A 19,630-nucleotide genomic window follows, 5' to 3' on the forward strand; every position below is an offset into this window, starting at 1 on the left:
CCAGAGAAAGCAAAGGGCTTGTTTCAAGGCACAAAGTAGTTAGCCCAAGGGCATGGGATCATGTGCACAAGGTTTATAAATACACTTCTGAGCCCAGCCTTTTGCTAAGAGCCTTCCTGGGACATCATTTTTGTGTCACCACTTTGGAAGTGATCCTTTGGCTTTGAGAGCTTGAATTCCTTCCCTGAGGTCAGGCAGCCTCAGGTCCTCACAGACACATGACTTAGCCCTCCACAAGCCCCATCCACCTAATCCCAGGGAAAGGGAGGTGGAAGCTAAATGGAATGGATCAAAGTGAGTACCGAGCAGATGATGGTGCCGCCCACCTGTTTCCCTAGCTTTCTCCAGGAGACTCCTGCTGGCACTTCCCTGGGCAATGAGGTCACAGGGAGCCTTACATTGCCTACTGCAGGTCTGGAAGGTAATGGGAATGGAGGAAGACCATCAGGTGCTCTCCTGGCCCAGGGTGAGAAAAGAAGGATGCTACGCATCCAGTCTCTGTCATGCACTCTGAAAGCAGGCCAGGCTCTGGGAACCCTCTAGTCCCTGACAGTGAGCTGAGCTGGGCAGGGAAGGAATTCTGTGGGTTAGGAGGACATCCCGGAGGGGCAGAGCCCAGGAAACTAGGCACAACTCATGGTTTCTGTGAACATCAAGGGGCTTTGGAACAGTCAGGTTCCACAGAGCAGGACCAGGGAAATGTGTGACCAGAACTACAATGTTTGTGGCCTTCCCTCTCAAAGACAGCACAGTCTGGAGCAGTGGGGGTGCTGGACAAAAGTGGGAGGCAGTCCCCACAACTGGTGGGGAGGCCTCAGCTCCCTCAGGAGACCCCAGCTCCGTATTTTCACTGTGCTTGCTGCTGCCTAGAGCTGCTGAAACTTCTTTAAAGAAGATCTGCAGCCCAGCTTGGAGCCATGGAATGTCTGTGCTGGGGGCAAAAGGGTCCACCATGCCCTCTCTTTTCTTCTCACCAAGCTTGGCTCTAGGTCAGTAGTAGAGTACTTGTCTAGGATGTCTAAAGTACTGAGTTTGATTTTTTAGCACTAGGGGAAGTATGCCCTCCCAAACTGGGGTGCTTAGTATAAGTAGAAGGGAACACCCTTAGCACTTTGCAGGTAGAGAACCAAGATTAAGTAAAATCTCCCCCTAGAGATGTCCAAAAGTTGATAGGTACAGTCAACTGCACCCATTATCCAGACAGGGATCCCGACGCCAAGTGGGAAGCTAGTCCCTGCTCAAGAAACAGTCCTCAGATTCTAAGGACTTAGGGACAGAATGGCCACACCTGAGTTCCTGCCTATTCAGCTCTGCAACCGTTGTACCATGCCAAGTCTGGCAGAGATCTCCACTACTGGACCCTCCTGCGTGGAGGATTAGAGGAGGCCAGTGCCAATGCAGGGGCTTTCCCATCCCACAACTCAGAGTCACCTGCAGATGTGACCCTCAACCCCAGGTCCTTGAGTATATAACTCACCCCAGGGTGCTGCTGAGAACAGGAAGGAACCAAGCCCTGAGGTGGAGCCGAGCTGCAGCAGCTGTTGCCTCCACGACCCAGAGCACCCAGGGTGGAGGGGGAACTCCTTACATTCTGTCCCATCGCAACACTCTGACGCCCCCTCTGGAAAGTCTGAAGCAGATCTGGCTCCAAAATCCATGAAAATTCAACACTTGGCTCCATGTGTCTGGGTTGCTTTTTATATAAAAATAACAAGCTTTCCTTCAGTTCTTGCTCTAGGAAAACATGCTATGTTCACCATGTAGCTTTAAGTGTGTCCCTCCACCCCGGTCCTGTTGGACATGTGCCACGGCCATAAGGCTCTTGAACAGAAAATGCTGAGGACTGAGGAAAGCCAGCAGGACCAGGCAGGCAGACAGGCTGCCCCAGCAGGGGGTGAGGAGGGCTGTCGATCTTGCCCAGTAGCTTGGTGACTGCTGGAGTCTGTACCCTTACCCCCTTCGCCACCCATGAGGGTGCTGTCTTCATTGATGGAGGTATGCATCCAGCCAGATGTCACCAGACTTCTTCAGGGACCTGAGAGTTGGGGATGGGGGTCAGGGACTCAACTGGAAGGTATTAGCATCCCCCTGCACCCCATAAGGAGTGTTGAGTAAAGACATCCTTGTGAGTTCCCATCCCCCCTGGGACAGACAGGCGGCTGTGTGGGGCCAGGTACTCATTAACCAGAGTGGAATCTGGACTGCAACAGGGAGGTGAGTGGCAGATGGCCAGATCCAGTTGTGGGCCTCAGTGGGCCTGGCCATCATTCACCTGGTTCTCCCTGCTACCTCTCCCTTTTGGACTCCGCCACCCAAAGGCGTGGGACACAGAACCTGCCCCATCATGATCCCACAAATAAGAACAGGAAAAGAATAATGTAGAGATGCCTGCAGGTCTAGAATCCAACTTCCATTTCCCCCCCTCCAAGGCTGCTTCTGAGGGCTGAGCCCTCCCCCCACCCCCTTCCACGCCTGAACAGATACCAACAGCCTGGCCTTCCCCTTTCTGCTTCCACTTTTGCTCAGAGTGCATGCCCACTTAGAGCATCTCTGCAAGATGTGAACGTCAGGTGGTCTCTCCTCTCAGTGGAGGAGAGACCCACAGATCGGCACATTCCTGCCTGAGGGCCTCTGCAGGGCCTCTTCTGGAACACTCTTTAGCCAGGTGCCCTTTCCCCAGTGACCAGCTGTCTCCCGGCTTCTTGCCTCTGCTCACACGCACCCACGTGCCTCCTGCTCCTCCACACTTTGCACCTGCGATGCCATAAACAGTATTACACCCTTTGCCTGATCCTCCACATCCTCTCTCCCGCCTCCACCCTAGGTTTTCATTCTTGTTAAGCTATTAAAATGGTTCTCAAGTTTTGTCATGTACTCTTTAACTGCGCACATGTGAGCAAATGCATGCGCACGCACACACACACACACACACACACACACACACACACACACACAAACACTGTGTGTGTTTGTTTATGGTATGAACACATGTGAGGTTGATGCTCAGCGTCTTCTTATTGCTTTTCCATCTTATTTTCTGAGACAGGGCCTCTCACTGAAACTGGAGCTCACTGGCCAATAAACCCTACAGGGATCCCGCTCCCGCCTCCCCAGTGCTTGGATTACAAGCACATGTCATCATTCCTGGCTTTTTACACGAGTGCCGGGGATCTGACCTCGTCTTTGTCCTTATACAGAAAGCACCTACTGAGCCATCTCCCCAGCCCTACAAATGCTTGCTTTGTTTCCCTTCTGTCTCCCAGGAGGCAGAAACCTTTCAGCCTATGACTTGCTGCCATATTTGTAGGGCTCCATGAGTTCTCCACTCTGGGGGGAAAGGAGAACATTGGCTGATCAGGAAAGGTCTAGAAAGCCAGTTCTCAGGAAGGGCCGTCTCTGAGGGCCAGGTGCAAGGAAGATGCTGACCATGTCAGGAGTGAGCATGGAGCCTTGGGAAAGACACATGTACTAACATGCAACCTGAGGGGCCCAGTGCAGCCTTACCCGATGATATCCACCAGGGCGGTGAGGAAGGGTTTCACCTCGTAGTGTAGGCCGTGCTTGGTGCAGAACGCCTTGACCAGGGGGGCCACCCTGCGGTAGTTGTGCCTTGGCATCGTGGGAAAGAGGCTGGGAGGGCAGGCCAGATTGAGTAGGGAGCTGCCAGAGGGAGCCCGCCTACTCCTCACCTTCCAGGCCACATCTTCCAGGGATCTCACAGAGATGAGTCCTGGGCCCTGGTTTTGGCCTCACCCTGAACCCAGCAAGCCCTACAGGCCACACTTACTGGTGCTCAATCTGGAAATTGAGGTGCCCACTGAACCAGTCAATGAAGAGAGAAGGTTCCACATTGCAGGTGGCTGCCAGCTGCCAGGGGAAGGAGGGGTACAAGTGAGGGGAGCTGACTCAGAACCTTGACCCCACCACCTGGCAGCCTCAACAAGGCCTGATCCCTCCCAGTCCATGACTCCCCAGTTGGCATATCCTCCCACCAGGCTCCCCAGGACCTACCTGAGAGCTGGCCCAGTCCCGGTGCTTCTCATGGCCAATCTCCTTGGGGATGTGGTTCATCTGTGTGATCCACACAAACCAGTGGCTCTCCAGGACCCTGTGAAGGAGGCTTTGGCACTGCCCTGTATCCAGCTCAGAGTGGAGGCTGGCATACATCCAGCTGAACCCTGACCTGGGTCCCAACTTCCCCATCTGTACGACGGAGTTGTCTAGTTGCTTCCGCCTTGACATTTAGAGAAACTTATAGAGCAGTGTCCCCAGTGAGGCTAGGGGCCACCCACCAAGCCAAGCTGCTCTCCTCAGACCCGCCAGCCCCAGGGTCTGGCCACCCTGCTAGTGTTTGATTATCCCAACAGCCACCTGAAGAGGTGGTACTGGCCCCCATCCTGCAGAGGGACAACAGGCGAGGCTGGCTGGCTGTGGTCAGGGTCCCCTGCCACCTGTGTGAGACCTCCCCGCTCCCTGTCACTCTGGATCTGGCCATACCTGACAGCAACGAAGAGCAGCAGTGTCCCGGTTGCGCCATAGAACGGAGCATAGGACAAGAAGAAGCGGGAATAGAAACTGGCCGCCCACAGCAAGTCCTGCGAGGACGAGAGAGGAGATGCTGAGTGGCCTCCATGGATCGGGGGAATCGGGAGGCAGGAGGAAGGGCAGGGCTCATTCAACTCTCTCTTTCCTTTGCTTCGGGGCTCCAGTCAGGCCACTGCCCCTCACTGGGCTTCTGCCTTCATGGCTGAGTAAAAGGACAGGGAACCTGCCTTCTCATCAGTTAGGGCTGACCACGGTGGCGACCCAGCCCGTGCCTGGGATACAGGTGCCTGGCAGTCAGTCCAGGGATTCTCCCCACGAGGAGGGAGCCCCTTTACAGAAGAGACCCAAAGGGTGCATACTCTCTTCTTGCACACACACACACACACATACGCCCATTCACACTCAGGGGTGGACAGTGCTGTCCCCTGAAGCCCTCTCCCAGAAGGCCACATGCTTGTGGTCCCGAGCAGTGCCACTCACCGTCCACTGCATGCACACCAGCATGTAGGCCAGATTTTCAACTTCAAAGTTCACCAAGGTGAGCAGCGGTGGGCCAACTGCAAGAAGGGAGCGCAGGGGCATGCAGTAACAGGGGTGGGGTACCCAGGTGGAGTGGGCAGAGGAGAGAAAAGGCTCTTCCTCCAGGAACACCCATTGGATACAAACGTGGACCTATCCACTGAGATGACCTCCCAGTTCTCCCAGGGCCCAGATTGTACTCAGTCTCTTGGCGGCTGGCTCTTGTCCCTGTCTCCCACCTCCCTTGTCCCTTGTATAGGTTAGGAGCCAGCCTTACACATCTCTGCCCTTGAGTCTCCCCTGTCCCTGTTTGCAGAGGCAATTACAGAGCACTCTAGGGCTCCAGACAACCCTGACTCGAGGGCAGAGGGACTCTGGGGAGGATGGGAAAGAGTGAGGACAGCCAGAGCAGAGGGTCGGCCCCGCCACACCCCCACCCCCAAAAGGGCCAGCATGTACTCACTCAGGAAGAAGTACAGATGCTGGTGGTTGTAAGGCAGGTATCTCCGTTTCTTCTTGCCATACTGTGGAGACAGGCGTCGGCTGGGGAGAACAGCTCTCCAGGCCCAGATCAGGGGGCTGGCTGAGGCCAAGGTCAAAGGCAACTCTAGATTCTAGCCACTGGGCCACTCATCCCCAGGTGGCTAAGAGATGGAGGGAGGACTGGACCTAGAGCTAGAATGCAGGCTAAGCTAGGCGGCAAGCATGGGGGCGCAGTCCCTGCCAGGTCCCCTTAGCTGTAGTCCTGTCCTGAGTGTCCATGTCCCAACCCACCTACCTCCACAGATGACTCCCCGAGGAGGAAGACGGGTGCCACAGTCACATCTGGGTCCTTGTGGAAGATGTTGGGCTTGGCATGGTGCTGGAAGTGGCGGAAATTCCACCAATGGGCAGAGAAGCCCTGTGGAGAGAAGGGACTTCAGGGGTAGAGTCAGGCTGTGCTCTGACTTGGTACCCACACACTTGAGCAGACCCAGCACAGAGCCCCAATTCTATGCCTGGATGCCCACCCGGATCCACACTCACTTTCAACTGCCCCATCACGAACTGCTGGGCCACATGGTTCCACCTGGACTTAGCGAAGATGGAGGCATGGCCTAGATCATGTTGCAGACACCAGCACTGGGCCTGGGGAGAGGTCAAGAGTGGAGGAGGAATCCAGTAGTGACAGAGGAGGCTACCTGGGCCCTTCTGGTGCTAGGGTCCACCCACTGCTGATGTTCCACTGAACCAAAGCACCTGAGGTTGATGGTGTGCGTGCATGCAAACGTCAGGCTTCAGAAGCAAACTTTCTGTTCTTCTCATAGCTTCCGGTCTCCTGCTTCCCTGCATCCCCCAAGGCAAATGGTAGAACCTAGAATTCTCTACCCTACCTGAGGCAAGCCATAGGCACAAGGGCGCTCTTCTCCAAAGCCTGAAATCACTACTCTAATGTCCTTTTGCCTTGGTGCCGATCTTACAGAAGGGCTACCTCATCCAATAAGAACTCGTAAGACCCCCGTTTCGAAAAGCATTCCATCCCATACCTGGGAGGAAAGAATGCTTCAGGAAGAGGCCAAGAAAAATCGGAGCAGACAGGCCTTGCCGGGTTTCTGAGCCAGTCTGTTTGCCCTGGCTCAGACCTCTTGTGTCTGATCCCATTCTATTCCCTGTCTCATTCTGTTTCCATTACACAGACCTTTTCTGTCTGATCCCATTCCTACAGGCTGTTCCTGCTTCATAGAACCTACATGTTAAAAAAAAAAAAAAATGGAGAGTTCACCCTGGTCTTTGCTCTTTAACCTGAAGGCTCCTTGGTCACATAAGACTACAACCAGATAAATTTGTCTCGGCTTTTCCCTGCTAGTCTGGCTTCTTGTCACTGGAGTGTTAGCCAAGACCTTCATGTTAGGCAGAAAAGGATCCTCCTTTTCTTCACCTACACAAGTCTTGCCATGCATAGGACTGTGACATTCTGAATCTGGCACATCTTAAGAGCCTCTAGCACTTCACTTACCCATCCATCCACCCATCCATCCATCCTTTCTTTCATACATAAAAAAGCGTCCTGAGTTTACATGTGCTGGACTCCATATCTGCTATGTAGTCTTGGGGTTACCTGAGAGATGGCCAGGATTAGGGCAGCAAGGATGCTGGGCACCCAGCCAGGGCCCAGGAGGTAGATGATAAGCCAGGCCAGCAACTCCATAGCCAGGATGTGGCCCAGCAGGAGTGCAAAAAATGTGCGGTCGGCTTCGAACAGCTTCATGTCCTCGGCTGCCTGACGCAAGGCTCGGAAGTCCTCGATCAGCTGGGCCTGTGGTAGGAGAGCGGTCCAGCAGATAAGGAAGCAGGGACAGCCAGATTCCCCAGAAACTTCCCATTGCATCTCAAGCCATCCCACTTCCCATTGCTGGGTCCAGGTGTCAGCAAAGATGGTGAATAGAGACGGAACAAGAACACTAGCCAGGGTGTGAGCTGGGGAACTAGCGAGTGGCTAAGTTTCTTCCTGACCCCTTTAGGACTCAAAAACATCTTCCTGACCCCTTTAGGACTCAAAAACTTGTAGAACTTGCAGGGGAGTGGGTTGGGGTGGCCACTGGGTCTGGGCCCGAAAGAGGCCTCACAGCCAGACGCCCGCAGCAAGTTCCTAGCTAAATCAGATCTGGAATCCTTACTTCTACAGGACATTGCTATGACTTTTGCCTTTGACTGTGGCCCCAAAGGGGACACAGCCCCAGCCCCCACCCTGCATCCCCCAGGAGTAATACAGAACAAGCTGCTACTGGCAACAGGCAATGTCAAGGCCTCCAGCTGTACCCTCACATTCTGAGCGCCATCCTGGCTGGGCTCCTCTGGGGCTAGCTCTCCAATCAGCAGGGGCTTCAGGAACTTGCGCACATAACGGAGATCCTGGTGGAAGGCATGGAAGGCATCCTGAAGGAGAACAGACAGTCAAGCGAATAGACAGACAGCTCATATAATACCCGGGAAGGACCACAGAAACAGAGTGAGAAGGCTGTTGCGGTGCTGGAGGGGTGGTACAGTGGTTAAGAGTACTTGTTGCTCTTGCAGAGGACCTGGGTTAGATTCCCAGCATCCATGTACTGGCTTACAACCATCTGTAATTCCAGTTTCAGGGGATCCAATGTCCTCCTCTTTTCTCCGTGACACTAAGCATGCATGTGGTACATGTAAATATAGGCAGGGTCAACACTCACACATACAAAAATGGAATAAATCTAATTTTTAAAACTAACAAATAGGGAGGACTGTTGATGGACAGAGAGACAGACAGAAAGTCAGCTAGATGTTGGGCAGTCATAGACAAAAGACCAAGTCAGCTAGATGTTGGGCAGTCATAGACAAAAGACCAGGAGGGTCAACCGTACCTATCAAGCCCACCCTGCTCTTCCCAGGCCCCAGGTGCCCTGTTCTACAGCCCTCACTTGCCACGCCCCATCTGCTTCATCCAGCACAAGGTTCTCCTCACAACATGCCTGAAAGAATTCCAGACAGACTGAGTCCATCCATGAAAAGGCTTAGCCCTTCCAAAAAGCTTTCTGTGTACCATAGTATTTTCTACTGCATATGAGACGAGATTTGGCTCACAAATGTTAAATTTATCCAATTCTTACCAATACAATATGGGTAAAATGTGTGTGTGGGGGGGAGACATGTCATTGAAGACCCCTGGGTCACTTGGGCAAGTCCATGGTGGGCCATACACATTGAGTTCTTGGCCACATGCAAGGAAGATATTTGAGCAGTTAGACTTATTTGACTATTATTTTCTTTTTGGAGACATGGTCTCACGTAGCCCTGGCTGGCCTCAAAGTTGCTAAACAGCCCAAGAGAGAATGACCTTGGACTGATCCTCTTGCCTCAACCTCCCTAATGGTGGAACAACAAGCAGGCACCCCATGCCTACCCAGTTCACACGAGTGCTGAGAATTGAACCCAGGGGCTCTTTGCATGATAGGCAAGCACTCTACCAACTGAGCTACATTCCCAGTCGATAGTATAATTTTAAGGACAGAAAAGCCTGACACTCCTGTGTCTCTCTTTAATAACTGGGGCAGGGGGTGAGAAACGACACAGAAAAAAGACAAAAGTGGGAGGTAAGACAGATGATCAGGAGGACGACGCCTGGGTTCCCGCACCCTTCCCGCCTCGGCCCTGCTCTTGTGTTTACTCGACCCATCCACTGTTTGCTTTGATATCGCATCTAGCCCATTTATTGGTCGCAGGTGGCCAAGTGATTTTTACTGTTGCAATTTCAGAAGCAGAGAGGGTGACTAGATGCCATTGTCCCCATGGCCCTGGGAAAGGGGATGGAGGCCCTTCCAAGACGCTGAAAGGAAACACCTTTGCAGAAAGTCCGACAAAGAACAGGGGCCTCCTGCTGTCCACGAATCTACCAGCTTGTGTAGGTTGAAACAGAAATGACATTGTTAACTACAGTCACCCCACTGTATCACCAAGCTAATTGCCCTACTCATTGTACATTGTACACAGGTGTTGAAATAGCCCTCTGGCCCCAGGAACAGGGGCCTTATTAAGTGTTTATCGAAAATAAAAAGCTGGGAAGATGGCTCAGTGGGAAGAGCACTTGCCATAAAAGCATGATGACCTGAGTTCAAATCCCGATCACCCACAGAGAAATCTGGGCATATTTCTGTGAGTGTGTAACCCCAGCACTGTGGTGGGAAGTGGGGGAGGGCAGAGACGGGAGGATTGCTGGACCTTGCTGGATGCCAGTGTGGCTCCAGGTTCAGTGAGAGAGTCTGTCTCAGGGCGGTGGTGGGGAGCGGTGGGGGGGGGCGGGGGGAGATGGATGGAGTAGGGAGTGATAGAGCAGGATGCCCTCCTCTGGCCTCCACATGCATGTGGGCGCTCAAACCCATGTGCATACAGCGCCCGCACACACACATAAAGATAAAATAAGTAATAAAAATAAAATAAATTTACATTTTTACAATGAAGCTGAAAATGACTGTAGTCCCTACACTTCCTGGCAGGACATTTCTGAAGAGTCCTTGGAGGAAGGAGACTCCATTTAGAGACCACACCTGGAGTCTACCCTAGGGGTCACTGACAGCTAGGGACTGGGGAGCTAGGAGGGTGTGGCTTCTAAAACCCCCCAGGCTGGATGATGAGGAAGGGGCAGGGACGCAGGGGAATGGGGTCCCCAGGAAGCTTCTGGTTTGCACATTACTGGGGATGAACCCAAGGATTCTGTGGGTGCTAGGCAACATGCTACCAACTGAGCTACACCCCCAGCCTTATATTATTATTATCTATAAAATATCCAGCGGTACCGAGAACCTTCATACTGATGTGTGACCATCCATCTCCAGAATCTCTCCTCTTCCCCAGATGAAAGGCTACACCCATTCAACTCATTCCCCTTCCACAGCCCCGACTCCACTATTCTACTCTGTTCCTATGGCTCGAGCCCTATTCCAGGAGCCTCACTTAAATGGAGTCCTACAGCATTTGTCCCTTTGTGATTAACCTATTTCACATAACATAATACCCTCAAGGTTCATCCATGCTGCAGTAAGCGCCAGAACTCCCTAAAGCTGATGGTGATTTCAAACCTCTTTACCTGAGCACAGAGCCTGGGGCATGGAAAGACAGACAGACTGATACTCTCTCTCTCTCTCTCCTCTCCGCCTCCCCCCCACACACACACACAGCCACCCACCATTTCAACAAGCAAGATTCAGACTCTTAGAAATGTGCCTAGGGCCATAGTCGACATGAACACCAGACACACACAGCCCTGTACAGGTGTGCACTGTAGGGAGATGAGCAGAACCAGGCTCACCCAAGGGTCTTCCAGTCAGCTCACTAAAGTGATAGGGAAGGTGTGAGTCTCCTTGGTACCAGGTCAGAAATTTCCACAGTGGGTAGGTCAAGGCTCCAGTTGGCAGGAAGCTGACAGGCAGGTAGCCCTAGGCCCTTGGACAGAAGGCTGGAGCCTTAGGAGTGAGTGAGCACCATGGGGCCTGTGCATTTTCAGAGGACACTCACAAGGTGGGTCCCTGGACTCTGAGTACCAGCAAGGGACTTCCTGGAACTCTCGCTTAGGTCATATGGAATCAAAAGGTATGCCATGGGGGCTAGAGAGGTTGCTCAGTGGTTAGGAACACTGGCTGGTTTTGCAGAGGACCCAGGTTCAGTTTCTAGCACCTACATGGTGGCTCCCAAGCATCAGTAACCTTAGTTCCAGGGAATCTGACACCTTCTGATCTCTGTGAGCACCAGGCACACATGTGATGCACATATGTACATGCAGGAAAAACACTCATATACATAATTTGTTTTAATCTGAAAAAAAATAAAAACAAACAAAAAAGCATAGCAAACCTAAGTTCCCAGTGACCCCTGCAGGCTCTGTTTACAGATATACCCGGTTTGGGGCAAGTTTTTAAGTGCAGATGGTAAGTAGGAAGAGGCAGCCCTCCCCACCTCCCAGGGCAGGGTTGTGAACCGTTTTATCCTCGAGACACCTGTCCCAGGGGAAGAACGTGTAGTGGCAGAGCTGGGGTTTGCACTTGAGTCTGTTCTCTATAACGTCCACACACCCTCAGAATGTGGAAACCTCAGAGTCCAGACAATCAGGGCCCCTGCTCTGACCCCAGCCTCACTATGAGCTCCGCGTAGCAGCTGACTGGGTGCTGGGGAGATGGGGTACAGTCTGGAGGCAGCCTTCCTGCAGAGATGGAACCTGTGATTCCATGTAGGAGCCCCAGACAGGCTTGCCGCCTCTTCCCTCTTCTCGATAAGATGGGAAACATTAACGCACACCTCACAGGCTGCGCAAAGGACTGACCTGGTAGGTCAAGCACTTAGAAGGGCCTAGTGGACAACAGGAGCCCCGTTGCCCAGCGTTCTTCTGTGCCCCAGGGTCCTGCTGTACACATGCTGCTGAGAGCCATGGGCTGCAGGGGTGAGTGGGGCAGTGAAAATGTGATGTGTTTTGTCAAGACCTAGTTGAGTCTCAGGCTAAGGAACAGGAAGGGTGGGGGCTGGGGGCGACAGCCTCCTTCTACTCCAAGCACAAGAGGTGGGGAAGAAGTTCTGGTCTCTGGCCGAAGAATGGAGAATGTTCCACATCAGCATAGGGGGGAGGGAATGGACGGGATGGGACGGGACAGGGAGGGCTGTTGGAGCTCTGGATTTACACCTTTGCCAGAGGTGGGCATAGGGTCTCCAAGGACACACCCCTGCGTCTCTTGCCTTCCAGATGGAGGGCAGACAGAGGGACTAAGGCTCTGCACTTAACTGCTCTGTGCCACCCTCTCCCCAACACTGCTTTCAAGAGGCGAGAAAACATTATCAGTAACCCTCCCTTGTGGATGGAGAGACTGAGGCAAGGGCACAGCTCTGTAACCAGTACATACGGCTCTAGCCTGTGCAGCAAAGCCCAGCTCAAGGGAAGCTGCCCCCAGGCCCCTCAGCATCCCTGGTATTCTGGAAAAGGGTGAGAACACACAGCTGATCCTCTGCTAGCCAGGACCCTTGGCCTCAGAGATGTTGCTGTCTCAGCAAATACCTGAAAATGACCCAGGCTTCTGGCACGTGGTCCTCTCTTTACCACTGAACTCTGGCTTTACCACTGGAGCCTGGCTTTTTTATCAGAAACCCGAAGGCAGCCAAGGGAAGCCTTCCCTCTCAGGAAGGAAGGGGGAAGGCTGCCTGATATTCTGAGGTCACCATCATTCCCACCTCTGCACACTGCATTCCTGCCAGTCACACAATCCTGACTCCTCCCCACGGTGTGTGAGGGGGGTAGGGGGTGGGCACTTCGGCCTGCAGAAGAACACACCTGTAAAGCCCCCCAGAGTCAGGTGTGGCAGCTTGCACCTGTAATCTCAGTACTCAGGAGGGAGATGGTGATTGATCTTTGTGAGTTTGAGGCCAGCTTGGGGTATATAATGAGTTCTAGGCCAGCCAGGGATACATAATGAAATCCTGTCTCAATACAAAACAAACAAATGCCCACTCAGGCCCCACAAAATGACTACTTGCAGCCGGGCGGTGGTGGCGCACGCCTTTAATCCCAGCACTCGGGAGGCAGAGCCAGGCGGATCTCTGTGAGTTCGAGGCCAGCCTGGTCTCCAAAGCGAGTCCCAGGAAAGGCGCAAAGCTACACAGAGAAACCCTGTCTCGGAAAAAAAAAAAAAAAAAAAAAAAATGACTACTTGCTGAAGCAGACTTTCAAAGCAGCCAGTGTGGCTGGTGGGAACCACTAGGCCTCAGAGCTTCCTGGTCATAATTCTATTCCCTCTCAGCTCCCATCCAGACACAGACTCTCCTTCCCAAACCCAGGGATGAAGGCCTTGTCATTTTGGGGTACCATGACATCGCTCATCTTCTGCTCAAGTCTCTTTATCTATGCAACAGACAGGACCTAACCTCACAAGGTTGTTAGAAGTCAGTAAATTACTACATCTAAAATTCTCAGAAGAGAGCCCAGTCAATAACTGTTGGCTGAAACTACTATGACACAGCCTCTGATGGTGGCACCAGTGACCCCTACTTTTGGCTTGTTATTCCCAAGGGGCCAGAAGAAGGTGGATGCCAGATGGCTCAGGTCTGCTAGACTTTGAATTCTTCTAGGGCTGACAGTGCTTCAGCCTAATGGGCACCGGGGACTGCTGGGAAACTCCTCGCCTTCCCATAACCACACCAGTTGAGTTCAGGGTTTCATTGCCCACGGTAACCAGTCACTCAGGTGCCCAGCACCATTCTCACAGTGAATCCAAACTGAAAGCAATCGTATCCCTGCCACATTGAAGGGGAAATAGAGTCACAGTGTGAGGACAGGTCAGCTCCTTCTCTAAAAATAAGACAGAGATAACTTGGGCACTTTTTTTTTTTTTTGGTTCTGTTTTATCAAAACAGGATCTAATGTAGTCCAGGATGGCTTCGAACTCAATGTGTGACTGAGGATGATACTTGACTCCTCACAGTCCTGCTTCCACCTCCCAAGAGCTGGGATTACAGGCCTGCACCACAATGCTGGACTCTATTTGCTTTGCCTCGTTTTTTTTTTTTTTTAAACTTTCACTGCTGGGGATTGAACTTACGTCCTTGGGCATGCTCATCCAGCACTCTACTGCTGACCATATCCTCATCTTACAGAGCTAATTCCAATGGCCCCTACTAGTATCCACATATCTCTGACCTGCCACATTCACACTTGGGAGCCCAGTTACACAGTCACTTGTTCTGAATGCCATCCCCAAAGAGAGAGCAGGTCTCCATTTTGCTTACCTTGACACCCAAGCCTTTGCCCTTCTAGAAGATGATTTTATTTTGTTTTATTTTTAATTATGTGCATGTGTGTGTGTGTTTGGGGGGGAGTATGTATACATGAACGACAGTGCACACAGAGGCCAGAGATGTTGGCTCTCCTCCAGCTGGAGTTACAAGGGGTTGTGAGCCACCCAATGTGGGTGCTGGGAATGGAACTCAGGTCCTCTGCAAGAGTAGCATGCACTCTTCACCACTGAGCATTTCTCTAACCACAAGGATCCTTTTATTTGGAGACAAGGTTTCCTATATTCCAGATTGGGCTCAAACTTGCCTCATACCTGGGAGTGACTTTGAACTCCAAGTCCTTTGTCTCTGTCTCATGAGTGCTGGGGTTACAGGTGGAGGTCACCACGACCAAGTTTATGCAGTGCTAGGGATGGACCCTAAGGCATCACGAATACTAGGCAAACAGTCTGCCAGCTAAGCTTCATCCCACCCTTCGGAGATCCTTTTAAACACAGAGCAGACCCCTTTGGTTTCCATGCTCTGCCCCTCCCTGGATCTCCTCCTTCTTTAGAATAAACCAAAGTCGTCCTAAGGACAAAAATATCCAGTGAGCCTGGCATGTCTGCCTTTTGACTCCCCTTCCCCATGACTGCTCTCTTTTGTAGCCATGTTGTGTTCCTTAGGGATGGGTGGTATGGTCCCACCTCTAAGTCTTTGCTCTAGCTGATCCAACTGCTGGACACTTCTTCCCTGCAAATGTTTTGTTCACAGCTGCATCTGCAGAGATTGGGGGGCGGGCATAGGAGGTACTCATGGGTAGATTTAGGGAACTCCATCATGGAGAAACCAAGGGGGGGGAGAGCATGGCTGTGCATTCAAATCCCACACCTGCCACTGTTTCAAGTCACTTTGTTTCTCTGCATCTGTTTCCTCACCTGTAAAGTAGGACAGCAGAAGCAATGCCTGCCTTAGTGGGGGTAGCCTGAGGATTAGGAAACAGTATCAATAACAAGCACTGAATTAGAGTCTAGAACATAGTAGGTGCTTGGCATGTGACCCTCACATATTTATGACCAGCAGGGGCTGTACTCTCTGGCTGGCTCTTTTTGTCTCAGGGTGACTATGACTCTTAGGCAAACCTGGCCCAGGGCCCAGAGTGCTCTCCCCAGGGCACCAGGCTCTGTATCCCAGGATGGTCACAAGCTGACTTCACGGCACAAGAACTCTGGGAATTTCCTGGCAGGAAGGCTTCTGTTGCCTGGACATGAGAACAGCTGATGGGCGGCTGGGCTGATGCAAGTGGGCAGCGGCCTCCCACTCCCAACCTGAGTTTCAGGGTCTGGGATGGGACAACTGGCATCTAGATTTGCTCACACGGCACTGGACCAGTCCAACCCCTGGTATGCCCTGTGGGTCCATCAGAGACGAAGACTAGGGTCTGCTGAGCCCAGGCCCCTCTCAAGCCTTTGACTTGAACATACCAGGTATTTTTGGCAACTCCACCCCAATGTCTGGGGTCTATAGCAATCTCTATTACAGACAGGGCCAGAGAGAGACTAGGTTGCCTAGCAAAGGCTTGGGAATGCTGGGATGGTCCCACTGCACTCTCCAGCTTTATATATATATATATATATATATATATATATATATATATATATATATATATATATATATATATATATATATGGAAGAGCAGTTACTGAACATACACCTGTGGTTGAAAAGGTATGTTCCTGCCCTTGCCATATGGTCCAGTTCTCCCCACTTGACCAATGAGGAAACTGAAGTGCAGAGGAATTACCTCTCAGGGCCTTCGATGGCAGAGCCAGAACCCTGCCACAAAATGCAGAGAGATGTTTTCCTAACAGACCTTACTGGCTATGAATCAAAATGGTGGCTGTAGCAAAACCATTTGATGGAGGTCTCAGGGTACTGAGTTAAATATAAAGTTAGGAACCCTGTGTAGGAGGGCGCCCTGTGCAGGCCTGGCCCTGAGCAGGAAAAAGCAATCAGTCCATGCTCTCTGCTGTCCTCCGCTCCTGCCCAGCATCCTGTGCTAGGCTATAACATGATTCTCACAGGGTTGCCAGGGCTCTGTGGGAGGGGCCATGGCACCTCATGCCCACCATGCCCTGGTAGAAAGGCAAGTACACACACACACACACACACACACACACACACACACACACACACACACACAATGACCCAAGGTTGATGATTTTCAGGAACCTTCTCATTCTTATGCTTCTCGGTTGCTTGGAGTGAATGGGGGAGGAGAGGGACAGTGACAGTTCTGGGACAGGGCAGAATCCCCTGCTGCCACCAAGTTCTTCCATTAAGAATTCATCCCCTCCAATCTTGAAGATCTTCCAGGTACCCATTGTGACTAACCTACAGTTCTGGACAATGGAAGGCAGAGCGTCATGGCCTCAACCTTTGTTCACATAGGGTGACTGAGGGAGAAAGGGTCTGGGAAATTGCTTCACCCCTGGGCTCCAGCCAGATAGTCCTTCAGGCCAGCCACATCCCTCCTTGTCTAGACGTGGACTGAGAATGGGAAGCCAGCGTCCCCAGGGGCCAGCCTGTGCCTGGGGTGACTGTGCTTCCCGTGGAGGCCCACCCAGCCTGGCAAAGTCTTCCCACGTGCAGCTGCCAGCCCAGCAGAGGTGAGTCACTGGCCCTCAGAACAGTCTACACAAGTGCTGGATAAGCCACAGACCTCCAGGCCCTGCCCAAGCTCTGCTGCCCAGCCCCCAGTCTCTGATGGCATATCCCTGTCGCTAGGGACCCAGCCCTGCCCCTTGCACTTGGAAGCACCAGGTACTAGTCTGAGAGACTCACAGCAGAGATGAGACCCTCAGTACAACAGTGAGGGTCCTTACCTAGGGTGGGATCTACCCCTCACGGCACACCCACCTCAGTGGGTCCATTCCTCTCTGAGAGAGACCTATTGCACAGACGGACCCAACAGCAAGTCCTCCATGCAAGAAAGGGACCTCCTTAGCCTTGGCTCCATCTCAACTCTGGAGCCACGGCGTGGGGGTCAAAGGTCAGAAAGAGAAGAAAGGATGCTAAGGTCTGCAGGTGGAATGAGACTAGGAGCCTGTGACCCACGTCTCCCTCCCCACCGTTAGCGCCAGGCTCCACCCCGCTGCCTGTGGGCTAGCTTACCGTGGCGTCCTCGGCGCCGTGGTGGCCGATGAGGCGGCTGCCCCCTGGGTGCCGCTGTGCCCAGCGGCTGATGTCGTAGACACGGCGCTCGATGACCAGCCACTTGTCGCCTGGTAGGTCGTGCTGGCGGATCTGCTCCCAGCGGAAGATGGGCAGGGGCGCCCCCAGCGGTGCGGGCCCCTCCCGCGGCCCTGGTCCCCCGCCGGGCTCCCCGACGCCACCCATGGCCGCTGTGCACAAGTCCTCCGGACCCCGGAACGTGACCGAGGTCTGAGAGAGACACCGTGGAAGGCGAGGTCGCGATCGGGGGTCTTCCTCCGCCGCCGCCCGCCCTGCCGGCCCCGCCCTGCCGCTGCGGCCGCCGTACGAGCGTGCGCCTGCCCGGCTCTCCGCGCAGGGAACTTTTCCCTCCCTTATAACCGCGCTGACAGCGCTCGCCTCGCCCGCCCCTCGTCCCGGCCCCCGCGCTGGCCAGTCCCGCGCCGGCTCCAATCCCAACGCGGCACCTCCACCTCCATTGGCTGCCCGGGGAGGGCGGTGTCGCGAAGGGGCTCGCCCCACCCGCGAGGGCCTCGGGGGCCACCACGCCCGGCCCAGCCCCCGGGGCAGTGTCCCGCCCCCAGTTCCTCGGACTCGAAGCTTGACCGAGAAAGGGGGTGAGGGGAACCGGGACCCGGAGCGCACGGGAGTCCCGCAGGCCGCTGCGCCCGGGCGCACCCTCAGGAGCCCAAGAGGAGCCCAGGTCTGAGCCCGAAGAGGCTGGGAAGTGTGGTTAGGGACGTCATGGGGCTTTAGCCATGCATCCCGGGTGGCTAGAGGTGAAGACACTACCTCCGAGCGACTGTCAACAGCCTTCAAACAATGGACCTCACCCCCCAACAAACCCTCAACGTCTACAGGAGGCGGCCATCTAGAGCCATCTGCTGGGGCGGATAACCTCTTCTCCCCTTTGGCTGCAAACAGGGTTGGGGATGTCCAGAGTGATCACTGGGCAGGAAGGCTAGCACTGGGCCTGCCGCTCTGCCATTCACGAGAGGAAAGAATGGACCAGTCTGCAATGGGTGGCTTGCTTGTTACCACCTCCCACTCCCCCACCCTTCAGTCGCATTTTTGACTTACTAAATTGAAATCCTCTTGAGAGTGTAGCTACATTCCCAAATTGTACGATGTTCCTTTGAGATCGACACCAATTGCTTAAAGCTAAGCACTCACGCCAACCGGAACCACAATTGGCAAACTTGAAGTTCTATCAGAACTTCCCGGAGGGCTAGTTAAAACAGACTCCCTCACCCCACCCTAGCATGACTCAGGGCAGAAAGGTGAGGCAGGCCTGATGGCTGGAGAAAGAATGTTTTCAGAGCCGTTAAGTGTATTTCTCCAGTATGCTAACACTTCCTCTTGGCCTACGTAAGAATTTGTAGGAGACCTAGCCTTTAAGGCACCCTGTGGATACCAAAATCAACCTGTGCTCCTTGCCTACATAAGACAGTATTTGCATGTAACCTTCACACATCCTACCATGCACTTCACATCATCTCTGAATTCCTTGCAATACCTACTGTGAAGTAAATGTTCTATAATTGTTCACTGCATTGTTTAGGGAACAATGACAAGAATAAAAAGGCTGAAAGCATCCAGTCCAGATGTGACCATTACAAGCGGAAATGCACAGGACAGGAAGAGAAGCAGAGGCTAGCAAAAAGAATGCTGCTGAGGCAGTCAGGACCTGGGAACCCAGGAGAGGTGGCAGCAGGGCCAGCATGCATACACGCTGCCGCCTTCACACGGAGAGAGAGGAGTGTGGCACATTCCAGAATTATTTTCTGAACATGTCCAATCTACTGCTGATATGTCTTAGGCTGCAGAACTCATGGTGACGGAAGACACATGATATTTGTGCCACAGGCAGACCAGAGCCTGAAGAACAGGGCCTCTTGGTTCTCCCTAGTTCAGGGAACTCTTGCTTTGGTTAGCCAGGACAACCAGAGACCCATGATGTTGCCACGGACAGGAGTTGTTTAATCCCTTTCTACCGGGCTCTTCAGAATCCTGGAACCCCATTTCTGCACACCTGGAGGATTCAGCAGCCCAGGCCAAAGAGGACAGCGGGTACTGCTGCCCCCACATGGTCACACTGAGC

At 53.1% G+C, this 19,630-nt stretch overlaps 1 protein-coding gene across 2 annotated transcripts; it reads right to left on the reverse strand.

Moving 5' to 3' along the window:
• Window positions 1-1,676: 1,676 nt before the first annotated feature.
• On the reverse strand, window positions 1,677-17,920 carry Fads3 (fatty acid desaturase 3). Of its 2 annotated transcripts, none has more exons than XM_052761017.1 (12): window positions 17,491-17,920; window positions 7,864-7,980; window positions 7,163-7,360; window positions 6,091-6,192; window positions 5,843-5,965; window positions 5,528-5,588; window positions 5,026-5,102; window positions 4,498-4,595; window positions 4,012-4,108; window positions 3,788-3,867; window positions 3,505-3,630; window positions 1,677-2,035 (listed from the first exon to the last, which is right to left on the reverse strand). In XM_052761017.1, the coding sequence occupies exons 1-12, from the start codon at window positions 17,713-17,715 to the stop codon at window positions 1,984-1,986; spliced, it is 1,356 nt and encodes a 451-aa protein (XP_052616977.1). In that variant the 5' UTR covers window positions 17,716-17,920; the 3' UTR covers window positions 1,677-1,983. The 2 variants fall into 2 exon arrangements, with proteins under 2 accessions (XP_052616977.1, XP_052616978.1); XM_052761018.1 differs by having other exon boundaries at window positions 7,870-7,980; window positions 17,491-17,913.
• Between the last annotated feature and the right edge of the window lie 1,710 nt (window positions 17,921-19,630).

The sequence above is a fragment of the Peromyscus californicus genome, unplaced genomic scaffold (assembly GCF_007827085.1).
Source record: "Peromyscus californicus insignis strain IS unplaced genomic scaffold, ASM782708v3 Scaffold_4__1_contigs__length_199733344, whole genome shotgun sequence".
In the NCBI taxonomy this organism is placed as follows: Eukaryota; Metazoa; Chordata; class Mammalia; order Rodentia; family Cricetidae; genus Peromyscus; species Peromyscus californicus.

Excerpts from the sequence above, each read along its gene's own strand:
- Fads3 (XM_052761017.1), bottom strand. The coding sequence starts at position 17,715 with ATGGGTGGCGTCGGGGAGCCCGGCGGGGGACCAGGGCCGCGGGAGGGG. Across the intron at positions 5,589-5,842 it reads TCGGGGAGTCATCTGTGGAG|TATGGCAAGAAGAAACGGAG; the intron begins GTAGGTGGGTTG and ends CTGTCTCCACAG. Across the intron at positions 5,103-5,527 it reads GCATCTGTACTTCTTCCTGA|TTGGCCCACCGCTGCTCACC; the intron begins GTGAGTACATGC and ends CCCTTCTTGCAG.